The sequence below is a fragment of the Nuphar pumila genome, chromosome 5 (genome assembly GCF_984573655.1).
Source record: "Nuphar pumila chromosome 5, dmNupPumi1.hap1.1, whole genome shotgun sequence".
Classification (NCBI taxonomy): domain Eukaryota; kingdom Viridiplantae; phylum Streptophyta; class Magnoliopsida; order Nymphaeales; family Nymphaeaceae; genus Nuphar; species Nuphar pumila.
Genome location: NC_143253.1, coordinates 114,402,936 through 114,413,356, shown reverse-complemented (window position 1 = coordinate 114,413,356; position 10,421 = coordinate 114,402,936). Strand labels below are relative to the sequence as shown.

General features: G+C 37.4%; 1 protein-coding gene across 1 annotated transcript; it reads left to right on the top strand.

The window, feature by feature from the left end:
• The first annotated feature begins 322 nt into the window (after positions 1 to 322).
• On the top strand, positions 323 to 8,287 carry LOC149838227 (putative UDP-glucuronate:xylan alpha-glucuronosyltransferase 3). The gene is made up of 6 exons (XM_090006461.1): positions 323 to 422; positions 513 to 580; positions 959 to 1,060; positions 4,985 to 5,203; positions 5,449 to 6,086; positions 7,042 to 8,287. The coding sequence occupies exons 3-6, from the start codon at positions 996 to 998 to the stop codon at positions 8,058 to 8,060; spliced, it is 1,941 nt and encodes a 646-aa protein (XP_089862587.1). The 5' UTR covers positions 323 to 422; positions 513 to 580; positions 959 to 995; the 3' UTR covers positions 8,061 to 8,287.
• The last annotated feature ends 2,134 nt before the right edge of the window (positions 8,288 to 10,421 follow it).

The following is a 10,421-nucleotide window of genomic DNA, read 5'->3' as shown; positions in this document are numbered from 1 at the left end:
AGGCCTAAACCCAATCTCTACTTCAATGACATCCTGGCTAGGCCTCGGTATTTAAGAGCAGCATGGGCAGTTCACCAAGTTCAATGATCCAAGCCCATTTAAGGGCAGCACAAATGATCTAACCAAAGACGCCATTCAAAGTGAGTTTTGCAAACCCTAGGGCTAAGAATGTAAAACGCTATGCTGGAGAAAGAAAAGGTAAAAGGTCAAGATGCTGTGTAATGGCCCACACCATATTCTTAGAAAATTTTATATTTTATTTTAATGGAATAAGCGTGTATTTATTTTGAATTGACCCTCTCAATGTTTATCTTCTGTTCACCAATCCCATCACCAACTTCAAATTTTGGGATTGTATCAATAAATTGGCAGCTTTGGATTTCCTTTTATTTTGGGTTTTAAGCTCCATCTTGGTGTGAGAGGTGCCCATTTATTGATATCTTTCTTTAGGCATCTGGGTTCTCTTTTATTGGCAATATTTTTGAAGAATCTTGTTCGTTGGTAATTTTTAGGATGGGGGTGTCTATTACTTTGGCTTGTATTGGAGACTAGCCTGGTTTCTTCCTGGATGTGTACCCATGTATGTGTTTCTTCTGACCTGATTTTTTTTTTCGGAATTAGTGGTTAGAGCGGCGGGGGGGGGGGGGGGGGGGCATGAGGTGGGGGTTGGTTACTATGTGTAATTCGATTACTTTGCTTCATGGGTGCTTTCAAAAGTATGGTGTAATAATATGATCCAAAAATGGGTTTTGGTTCTTCTGCTTTAGGGTTGCTGGTGGTGGGTTTCTTACAGATAGAAGTCTGGGTTTGTTCTGTTTAGTTTATGATTGATTGGTTCTTTCTGAGATTTGACTTCTCTTGTTTTTTTGTTGTTTCATGAACTGCTTTATGTGGTGTTTTGATGATTGTTTCTGTTGGAAATTGTTCCTTGGGCACTTAACTTTCGTTATGAAATCAGGTCTGATGATACCTTCCCCTGCTAAAACTGCATCAGAATGAGGGGACCTTCCGGTTCACTGGTCAGTTCTAATGAGCACAGACATAGACAGTCAGGATCGCTGTGAGTTTTTTCTTTGTTTCTTAGTTAACAAAAATATCATCCCTTGTTATGTTTAAAATTTGAATGGATTTATTCATGAACATGATTTATGTATGAAATTGTGTTCACAGTGACCGAAGTATCAATATGGAATTTTATTGATTATTTCTTTTTACATGATCTTCCTTGCTTGGTTATATTTCTACTTAGGTTCTGATTAGGATTTTTCATGATGGGAATTCTAAGTAAACTCTTCGTAAATTAAACATAAGTTGTAACACTCAAAGCAAATCTATGCAAAAAGCGCTCACTGAATCTGATAAATAAAAAAATGTTAGTGGGACATCTGCTATTTAGTCGAAAAGGTCTGGGCAGAGGATGAGTTTAAACTCCATGTGAATGGGACTCCTCAGTCGTGGTTGTCCATTTGAAGGGGCATTCAGTGGGATCATAATGGTGTTAGTGCCAGGTCCGTCCCTTCTTAACGTACAAGTTTCTACGTTGCAACTTATATGAGAAAAGTATGTATAATTTGGAGATGGTGATCGAAGTTTCTTCTTTTCTGCAACAGATCTGACACCGGTTACATGGCTTCATTGTACACTAGTTGTCACAGATCTAGAATATGTCCATCATTGCAGTTTCATTACTAACGAGGGTAATGTAGTGTTATGTGTAATGCTATCTCATTTTGAGATATTCATGGTTGGAGTTGTTTTTATATTGTATGCATCTACAACAGTTCAAGAAAGAATAATTGAATAAATATAAGTACCTAGAAGTATGATAAAGCAGTTTAAAGATGTTGGAAAGGTGCAAGGTTTCTTTTTTTCATTTTTATGATAGCCAAGCTGGGATCATCCCTCAGTGGGTTGCTTATCTGAGACCCCCCGGTTCAGATATTGTAACTGTGCAGTCCTATTATCTTATCTGGGCCCTGAGATGTGTGATATTTCTTCTTTTAGGTTGGGCTTGTCTCAAAAACCATTGTTTTTCTTTCCCCTTTTTGGTGCTCCTAGCCATTTCTGTATTTTGTGTTCTTCAAGACATGATAGAATTTACTGGCAATACAGGGAGTCTTGAATGCACAATCTTTTTGAAATAATATAATTAAGCTCTTGACTTAAAGATTTTACCCTGTATTTGTTTCTTTTACTTGGTTCTTTTTCTTTAAATCACCTAAATGTCTTAAAGGAAAGATCTAACATCTTAGCATGGTAAACTCTCTGCCCAAGAGATCCTATATGTGTATATAGGATGCTTCTATGGTGGTACTGTACCACCATAGTTTATGGTGTGGTACACACCTGACTTATATAGATCTAAGCTCCAAAAAAAAATCTAACTGTTGGATCATGTTTAGCATATTCTATTTATTATTTTCATGTGTGAAAGTTGACTCAAATGTAATGTTTTGTACCATTTATAAACCACCCTTATTTTCAGGAATTGTGAGCCGTTGATTTTCATAATGTCCAAAATGAGATCTTATAGTATATTAAACATGATAAAATCTTCTAATATACTAAATAAATCATGTTAAACACATCTTTACAGTTAGATTTACCATTTGGTAGCTAGATCTATGCAAATAAGAGTGTGTACCACCATATGGTATCATGGTACAAAACCACCATATATATATATATATATATATATATATATATATATATATATATATATATATATATATATATATATATATATATCGTCGTTTCAACTTATAGGTTATGATCTTTTATAGAATGTTGTATCGTACCGTATCGTATGATATGGTACGATACATAATCGTTACTGTGGGCAACAACGATACAAGTTTGTATTGTATCCACATAAGGTGTATCGTACGATACACTCCTGTATCGTATCGTATAATACAGGGTGTGTTGTACAATACACATTCGGCATACTTTAAAAATGGCAGAAACTTGTTTTTTACTTTTTGGGTTTTAAAGATCTCTTGAGGGCCAACTTCCTCATTTGTGTAGAAGCCATTAGAGGGGCATCCACATACCCTAGTGTTGGGGAATGACTCAACGCACTATCGATATATTGAAGACAAGAAAAAAACTAACCACACAAATAACAAGGATTTTACGTGGTTCGACATGAGTTGCCTACGTCCATGGCTACACTGAGATCTACTATTAAGATTGAGATATACAGACCTTACAAAAGACGGAATGCCCTCTTTAAATAGGAGTCTAGGGTAACCTATTTTGGGTAAAATTATAGAACTACCCTCCAAGACCTAAGAGTTGTGAGAGCGATTTGGGAGCCGATCCGTACGCAAGGAATAGGGATTTTGCGGTTTGCTAAGTAATAGTGCATTTTCACTATTTTTTCATTTAAGAAAGTAGGTTAAGGTAAAAAGTTCATATTTTTTGCTTCTTATTGAGTTTTTTTTGAAAAGATGTTATCAGATAATCCAGCATGGCAATGGGGCACTCAAGTAATGAGTGAAAACCGATTGAAAATCGAGTGCAACTATTGCCATAATATTTTTTCGGGTGGTATCTCTCGGTTGAAGCATCATTTAGCCAAGACACGTCTCAATGTTGCGGCTTGCATATCAAGGAATTTTCTAGATGCCGTAAAATGGCATTGCCAACAATTACTCACTGATCCGAGAGAAAAAAGATAAGAAAAAAAGATGAGGCAAAAATGGGGTATGCGCAACCCTGGGAGGATGTGTATGACAAAGATGTGCAGCCCTAGGAGGATATGTATGACGAAGATGCCCTAGGAGGATATGTATGACGAAGATGAGACATAAATGCTTTATATGTGATTTTATGGTTGTATTTTGTGAAATTCATCATTGTTTCATGTGTTATGATTTTTTTTTTTTTTTGCTATTTTTTTTTTTATGATTTTTTTGAAAATTTTGAAAAAAATTATGATTTTTTACTATATGATACATTTTAAATACGTATCTTATTTTGGGCCCGACCGATAAGGGTAACGATACAATACTTACAACCTTGCTTTTACATTCCCTAAATTGTTGACAGTCAGTTTAACCTGCACCCTGGGTGTTTCCTGTCTCTTAATGATGAATTATTTGGAACTACCCAGTATGTCTGATGTTGTAGAGTTAATACCCAAGTAAAAAACACATGAGCTATGTATACTGTGTTACAACAATTTAATTTTTATGGTTCTAAATACTGTGATATGTTTTATTTCATTAATTCGAGGGGCCTGACTTAGCACATACTTAGTCTTGTATTTTTCAACGACCGAAATGGAGGATACCACAGGTGAAACCTGTGATATCCTCGGTTATGAAGTGCAATTCTAACTGGCCTAGCTACCTTACTTGACCATGCTTGAGCATGTACTCAGGCTTTAAAGGAATATGTATAATTTTATACATATGAATTAACCATGATTTACAATTGGTCAATGTTTCCATGACTGTCGTGGCTGTTTTCAAGGATCATAATTTATCCTTTGCATCAGCGAACTGGCGCACACATCATATGCTTTCCCCACAAAATAAAAAATACAAATGGCAATTACTGAGATGCCATATGCGACAACTATGTTTTGCACTTCACTCTATGTGCATATGATATAGATTCTCCATTACTTTATTCAATATCATGTTGCTGACTATGATCTATGAAGAGTAAATGCATGGCAAAAGTTTCATGCTTCTTATGTTGGACTTGTTTGCACCTGAAATTGTGCTATATAATGCATCTAACTATCCATGCTGGTTAGAGAATTTTTGTCTCACTTCTAGTAATTGCATCTGCTGGTTGTAGTGCTAATTCTAAGCAGGCTGTTTGTACGCATGCACATGCACACAAACTACATCCGCATGCATAAAATGTGCTTAATATTATACTTCCCTTATCATTTCCATGTATTAGAACTTCCAAACTAATATCTGAATCTGTTTTGTCACCTCGATGACTTGGTTTATTTCATGTTCAGTGGATCTAGCGATGACATGAACAAGAGAAGTTTTCAGAGGGCTAATGATTTTAAAGAAAATGATAGGTCCATTCATGGCCCCATACAAGAGAGGAGTTCAAGCTGCAAATTTCTATCTCTAAAGATTGTTCTTGTCTGTATTATATTATGTACTTTCATAACAGTATTCTACTCCCCAGCTGCGAATTATTATGACCATTCCACACAATCAAGTTCTCGGTATGTCATCTTAACCATTTTCCTCTAGCCTGTAGTATTAGATGGATGATTCGAGTTATTCACATATTTTTTGGTTTTTTATCATGGCTATAAAGTATAAACCCACTTTTCAAAATGGGCAGACTTCAACAGTACCTATTATCTTTGGCTATCTTTTCCCTCCCCATACTCTTTATCTTACATACTCTTAGCACATTCAAATGAAAACAAGTGCAAGCATCTAACAGTGTCTTTGATTGGTTCAGGTCAAGCTTTGTGGATGTTGGGTGGTTATGGGAGAGGACAATTACAGATACACGATATACATCAGATTTAGATATTAACTGGACTCAGATTTCGAAAATTTTGGAGCAAAAAATCAAGCTAGAAAGACATCAGATGGTTGGGTTGTTGAATTTTAAGAGCAGTGAGGTTAATCAGTGGCAGAATATCTTAGCTGGTGTAGAAACTGTCACTTTGTCACTAGATCATGTAAGGCCCGATGTTACATGGGAGACTTTGTACCCTGAATGGATTGATGAAGAAGAAGAGTCTGAAGTGCCAGTTTGTTCAACAATGACAATGCCAGAGGTTCCGAAAAGGTTACAACTGAGTCTTATTGCTGTAAAGCTTCCTTGCCAAAGATCAGCAAGGAACTGGTCGAGAGATGTAGCTCGGTTACATCTGCAGCTTGCAGCTGCAAAACTTGCTGCATCGGTAGGCAACCCTGTTCATGTGCTATTTGTGACTGATTGTTGGCCTATCCCAAACCTCTTCACATGCAAGGAGCTTATCATCCATGATGGTAATATATGGGTGTACGAACCTGAGTTGAGCATTTTGCAGAAAAAGCTCCAGCTTCCAGTTGGGTCTTGTGAACTTTCAGTTCCACTTAAGTCCCGAGGTTCGTTGAACTCTACCATATGCTATGTTCCCTTATCTGATTGCTTTGCATTATAACATGGTCATCAGCATCTTCTATTTTTCCAAACTCATCGGAATGAATAGATTAAAAATACAGGAAGCTGCTTGGGAAATCTTCTATCCTAGTAATAAGTGAAAAAGATGATGAAAACAATTCTTGGTCTGTCCAAATAGTTATAGTTAATGGAACTTTAACCTCCACCTCTCTCTCTCTCTCTCTCTCTCTCTCTCTCTCTCTCTCTCTCTCGCGCGCGCGCGCGCGCACACACACACAATTTCTTTTTCTTTAATATTGTAGATTAAAAACTTACTTTTAGTAAGCCCAAAAGGTACTTGGTAGATCATGGTTGACTTGGCCCAATCTGGGTTTTCTTAGATTCACTAAAACTGAAGTGGTAAATCCTTAACCTTTGATAAATTTTAAGGTCAATTGAAAAACCGGTTTCTCTATGTTATTTCCAAAATGAAGCTATTTTAAAAGTATAATCATCTTCCTGTTTGGACTTAGGCCCTTCCATTAGGAGAGGTTTTCTCCAGTTGTTGTTAAGAAATAAAGTTGTGTGCATGTGAGCATGTGGGCACACAAAGATACACAGATGCAGATTGATTGGAGCATGCATCTATATCATTGTGTGCACACATTCTGATAGTCTCCATCTACTGGATGACTCATCCAAGGCCTTGTGTAATTACTAACTACTGAGAACTTATTTCGATTTCTTCACTGGGTTTTTGGAAGCTTGACTTATATTTTGGAAGTTTCAGCAAATTGAAACTGATTGCAAATGAGTGGCTTTTCTTTTCAGAATATTAAAAAATGCGCTCCACATTGATGGTGTCATCTTTGTCGCTACGCATAAAACTTTGTTGAAAACAATAGAATTCATGCTCTTGATAAGGAAATCATTATATCTGTTGCAATTTCATGTGTACAGAGCAATTATACCATGGAAACATGCATCGGGAAGCGTATGCGACGATTCTTCATTCTGCACATGTATATGTTTGTGGTGCAATTGCTGCTGCTCAGAGCATACGATTTACTGGTTCTACAAGAGACCTTATAATACTTGTTGATGAAACCATCAGTACATACCATAGGAGTGGTCTGGAGGCTGCTGGATGGAAAATTAGAACAATCCAGAGGATCAGAAATCCCAAAGCTGAACAGGATGCTTATAATGAGTGGAACTACAGCAAATTTCGTCTATGGCAGTTGACTGACTATGACAAGATAATTTTTATCGATGCAGACCTCCTCATCCTCAGAAACATTGATTTTCTATTTGAAATGCCTGAGATCACAGCCATTGGCAACAATGCTACCCTTTTCAACTCTGGTGTGATGGTGATTGAGCCTTCAAACTGCACCTTTCAGCTGTTAATGGATCACATCAATGATATAGAATCTTATAATGGTGGTGACCAAGGGTATCTTAATGAAATATTTACATGGTGGCATCGGATTCCAAAACATATGAACTTTTTGAAGCATTTTTGGACAGGTGATCAGGAGGAAAAAGATCTAAAGACCCATCTTTTTGCAGCTGATCCCCCGATTCTTTATGTTCTCCATTACCTGGGATTAAAGCCTTGGCTGTGTTTTCGAGATTATGACTGCAATTGGAATAATGATATTCTGCATGAATTTGCAAGCGACGTTGCACACCAGAGATGGTGGAAAGTGCATGACTTGATGCCTGAAAACTTACAAAAATTTTGTTTGCTTCGATCAAAGCAGAAGGCAGCACTAGAATGGGATAGAAGGCAGGCTGAGAAAGGAAACTATGCAAATGGACACTGGAAAAAGAACATTAGCGATCCACGCCTAAAAATATGTTTTGAGGACTTCTGCTTCTGGGAGAGCATGCTTTGGCATTGGGGTGAAACTAACTGGACAGACAATGCAACTGCTACACCCTCTATACCTACTGCATCCCTCTCTAGTTTGTAACTTGTTTTCTTTTTCACTTTTCTTCTTCTTCCTTTCTTTTTTCCCCCATTCATAGGCTGCTAATGCATTATGAAATCAATAATGTTTGAGCTAAAGTTTCGTCTGTTTTTTTTGGGTGTTAACCATTAGTCATTTGGTAGAGATTTAAATCAAAATTTTGTACTATATTGTAGTTTAACATCATCTTAAATCAGGTTGGGTCAAAAAAAGCTCATGGTTATACTCCATATGATGAAAAATTGCAATGTTGAGAATGAATTTTATTGTTGCATTCCTCTCTATGGTTAGTCATGGTGATTTCTTCTCTCTTTCTCTCATGACTTGACTTCATTTAATTGCTCAAATCTACCCTCATTCTATTCCATTGCTTATGTAAACCATATCTAAACCGCACATACAGAAACCATGGTAAACTTTCAGTGTGACTTTTTAAAGATGTATTCAATAACCCCAAACAAGTAGTAGACTGTTTATAACCTTTAATTGTTACAATGAATGGTGTTGATTCAATTGAACTTTGTGAATCTGCAAAAGCAAATTGCTAGTGAAGTTAGTGAGATATTGAATCTAGTTGTTTTCTTTTCTATTTCATCTAAGACCCATATATCTAGAAAACTTGGATGATCCTGGATACTGCATTGTGATCTTTACTCCCATATGTCAGTCACTCAGCCTCAAATTTCTGGATAAGTGGGCCTACTCAAAGACCCTGAACTCGTCAACATTGCTTCTTGATGAATGTGGGGTGGGACCAGTTACAGAGAGTTGGACCTGATTCAACCAACAATTGGGGCATGATCCATCTATCTGGTGTGTTTTGTGCAAGAGCATGTGTGCTGCAGAAGAATACAAAAAATGATGTGTTTCCACAGGCCCCACCACAGCAGTGCGATCGTGGCATTTGCAATGCCAACCTTCCCATTACCACAGCATCATTTCCTGCGGAGGATTAGCTAGGGGTGTAAGTGGGTCTGCATCACCACTCAGGTCACTACTGGATCAGACCCATATGTGCAGTCCACATTCAAGTCTGGGTTAAGGTGAAATTCAAAGATACCACATACTTTTGGCTGGATAAGAATTGTCCGGCTACTTTGAGAGTAATACGTTTGGTTTGCTGGGCCACATGTGACTCCAAATCAAATTTGATTTAGAGACATGAATCAGAATCATAAGAAGCCCTAAAATGACTCATTTGCAAAGGCAAATCTGAGTAGGTTTCTCACAACTCATTTTCTGATGTTCGTTTAGCTAACGCCAATGAGATTCATAGCACATGAGCTTTCTTAACCACTTTCGTTGAAGAGGAGTGGAAACACGCTACTCAAGTAAATATTTCAAGCTCTTATGATCGGTTTGCACAATGAAGCATCGGCCAAGGAGGTAGGGCCTCCATTTATTCAATGCCATGACAATGGCAAGCAATTCTTTCCCCTAGGTATAAAATGATTTGCATTTGTTTGGCAGCTCTTTGCTAAGATTGGCAGTCAGATGTCACTCTTGCAACAAGACTGCACCCACGCACGCCTGTATAACATGCATTTGTCTCGACCGTGAAGGTTTTAGAACAAATTGAGAGACTAAGGATACGCATTGAACACATGGCTTGTTTTAGGTTTCGAAATGTGGTCGCTGCCTCATGGTCCCAATGAAAAGCATTTTTCTCAAGCAATGTTGTCAATGGTGCAACAATCACCTCATAGCACCTAATGAAACGACGGTAGTAACCCATCAAACCCAAACATCCATGCAACACTTTCACCATGGTTGACGTTGGCCAAAGTTACATAGCTTCCAGCTTTTTTTGGAACAACATGCACCTCCAACTGGTCGATGATGTGTCTGAGGTACGAGACACTCATTTGGCCAAAATTGCATCTACTGCATTCGGCGAAGAAAGTATGACCCTTCAACATCTCAAGGCGTGATTGTAGATGCATCAAATGCTCATCCCAAGTCTTGCTATAGACTAGGATATCATTGAAAAATACTAGAATAAATCTCTGCAACATCGGTCGAAACATGACATTCATCATACATTGGAAGGTTGTTGGGAGAATTCATGAGCCCAAACAACATGACGAGGAATTCAAAGTACCCATCATGTGTGTGAAACATAGTTTTGGATATGTCCCCTTCTGCCATTCTAATTTGATGATATCACGCGCAAATCCATCTTCAAAAAATATTTGACCCCATTGAGTTGGCTGAGAAACTCGTCAATAACTAGAATGAGATGTTTGTCTTTGAGAGTCACAACATTAAGTGCCTGATAATCAATGCAAAATTGTTAACTATTGTTGTAATGCCCCGAAAATTTTAACTTGAAAATATATAATTTTAACCCTAATTTTTTTTGAA

Excerpts from the sequence above, each read along its gene's own strand:
- LOC149838227 (XM_090006461.1), top strand. The coding sequence starts at position 996 with ATGAGGGGACCTTCCGGTTCACTGGTCAGTTCTAATGAGCACAGACAT. Across the intron at positions 1,061-4,984 it reads CATAGACAGTCAGGATCGCT|TGGATCTAGCGATGACATGA; the intron begins GTGAGTTTTTTC and ends TTTCATGTTCAG. Across the intron at positions 5,204-5,448 it reads TCCACACAATCAAGTTCTCG|GTCAAGCTTTGTGGATGTTG; the intron begins GTATGTCATCTT and ends TGATTGGTTCAG.